The sequence below is a fragment of the Gambusia affinis genome, linkage group LG08, assembly GCF_019740435.1.
Source record: "Gambusia affinis linkage group LG08, SWU_Gaff_1.0, whole genome shotgun sequence".
Classification (NCBI taxonomy): Eukaryota; Metazoa; Chordata; class Actinopteri; order Cyprinodontiformes; family Poeciliidae; genus Gambusia; species Gambusia affinis.
In genome coordinates this window covers 15,784,591-15,786,609 of record NC_057875.1, presented here as the reverse complement: position 1 = coordinate 15,786,609, position 2,019 = coordinate 15,784,591, and the positions used below count along the sequence as shown (strand labels likewise).

The following is a 2,019-nucleotide window of genomic DNA, read 5'->3' as shown; positions in this document are numbered from 1 at the left end:
CACTAAACAGTTCCACCCTCCCAACAATTAAAAACCTTTGTCCACCATTTCTACCAAAAAAAAAAAAAAAGATTTAAAAACATTGTATATTATCAGGGACACAATAAGGTCTCAGAATAGTAATCTTTAGTACCACACCAAGAGAAACACCGAATCTTTTGATGATTTTAATTTTCTTCAGATACGCTCATTTTATATTTCCATTATCAGATTGTGCCAGGAGCCATAAAGGTCACCACACCTTGGAAACAGGTGTGTTCAGTGACACCACCGAGTCTTCAAAGTGTCCGTTGATGCCGACTGAACTTGCTATCAGTCATGACTCAGGCCCCAAACCCTCCCAGCGACAACAAAAGGTCACATTCCACTTGACGCCAGAGCGGAAGAGGGACTTCCCGGTCCTCCACTCCCTTTTTACGGTTGCATGTGTGGCATTTAAGAAATAGTGCTGGTGAAAGGTATCAGTGCATGTCAGGTGCTTTTCCCCCCCCTTGAATCATGCAAGTCTAAACATTAACAGACCTTAAGAAAACATTTTCAAAGTAAAAAAAAAAAAAGAAAAAATAGGAGGATGGAGTTATGGCAAAAGCAAATAGATATTTATTTAAATAAACACATTTAAGCAGAAAATAATTTAAACACAAGCAGTTTACCAGTAGCACCATAGGTCCTGGAAACAAAAATAAATTAACATGATTTCAGGCGCCATTTCTCTATGAAGAGTAAACATGAAATAGTTCTGACAGTTCAGTCCACTTTGAACTTCTAAAAGTTCGTGTGTCGATTTGGATCAGTTGTCCCGTCTCTGAGGGAGCTCAGTCCCGAACAGTCCTTCGTCTCTGGACCGGACCGGATGACCAAGGCTTCCGTCGATCCGTTTTCCCATTTTTCCTCAATGGTCCGTGTAAACTCTAGAGGATTTAAAAGACAAAAAAAAAAAAGAAAAAAAAAAGCGTTATGAGTTTGCGCTTGAAGCCCCCCCATAATCATGTTTACATTCATATACAGGGAGATCCAGCATCCTGGAGCGTATCTCACCATATTTGGAGCAGTTCCGATCCTGCGCCTTGGAGCGGTTCAAGGCGCCCTAGCCATGCGCCTCTCCTGTCCGGGCGATGCGCTCTCTTTGTCCTGCCGTGTCTTGAAGTCCTGGACGGCTTCTCTGTTCTGGTAATTAATCAGGGCCAGGGTGATCTCCGCGTGCCAGCAGGCTTGCTCCGTGGAGTACCGGAAGTCGATCTCTTTGTCATCTTTGGTAACGATGGTGAAATACATGAACTTTTCGGTGCGCTCCACACAGTCCACCTTCTTGATGGACTGCAGCTTGAGCTCTTTGACCTTGGAGCGCTTTACGTCCGCGTACATATTGAGGCTGTCCTTGGTCAGGACGCACGTCTTTTTCTTCCAGAACTGGAGGAAGCTGTCGCTCCTCTTCTCCAGGTCTCCCTCCTTGATGATTTCCTCCGCTGGCATTTTCATTGTTTTCTTGTCAAAACAAAGGGGATGGGGGGCGCACTCCTCCTCTGCGTTTCCGTCCGAAGACTCCGAAGAAGGAGCTTCTCTGCAGCTATCGTAGTAATCCAGAATGTGACTGTGAATGAAAGAGGCTCCCCGGGTTTTTATAGTCGCAACCCCTCCCTCCTGACGTCAGCTGCTGTTTGGGAATGCAGCTGCCAGAGGAATAATTCAAGGCCGAGTGTGGGCGGAAGCTGTGGCGCATGCAGTTGGAGGAGGAAGTGGACCTAATTACGCTGCCGACATGTTAATTTGTAATCCACATCCCACTGTGGAGTTTGTCCAAATATTTGCCCATTCTTTAGGGATCGCCAGATGTGCCCGTTCACACTGATATTGGGAATGTATAAAAGATCATAAAAACTGTTTAAAAAAAATAATAATATATATATATAAAGAAATAAAAAATTGCAGTTCAGTCAGATCTAAATCACTTCATCTGAACTTGACTCACATGATTTTAATCCATATGGTTTAATATGATGTTGGCCCATCCTGGCAATA

At 44.0% G+C, this 2,019-nt stretch overlaps 1 protein-coding gene across 1 annotated transcript; it reads right to left on the bottom strand.

The window, feature by feature from the left end:
• Positions 1 to 485: 485 nt before the first annotated feature.
• On the bottom strand, positions 486 to 1,606 carry phlda2 (pleckstrin homology-like domain, family A, member 2). Its single transcript, XM_044123802.1, has 2 exons — positions 1,039 to 1,606; positions 486 to 911 (listed from the first exon to the last, which is right to left on the bottom strand). Exon 1 carries the CDS (start codon positions 1,477 to 1,479, stop codon positions 1,078 to 1,080), a length of 402 nt encoding a protein of 133 aa, XP_043979737.1. The 5' UTR covers positions 1,480 to 1,606; the 3' UTR covers positions 486 to 911; positions 1,039 to 1,077.
• Between the last annotated feature and the right edge of the window lie 413 nt (positions 1,607 to 2,019).

Excerpts from the sequence above, each read along its gene's own strand:
- phlda2 (XM_044123802.1), bottom strand. The coding sequence starts at position 1,479 with ATGAAAATGCCAGCGGAGGAAATCATCAAGGAGGGAGACCTGGAGAAG.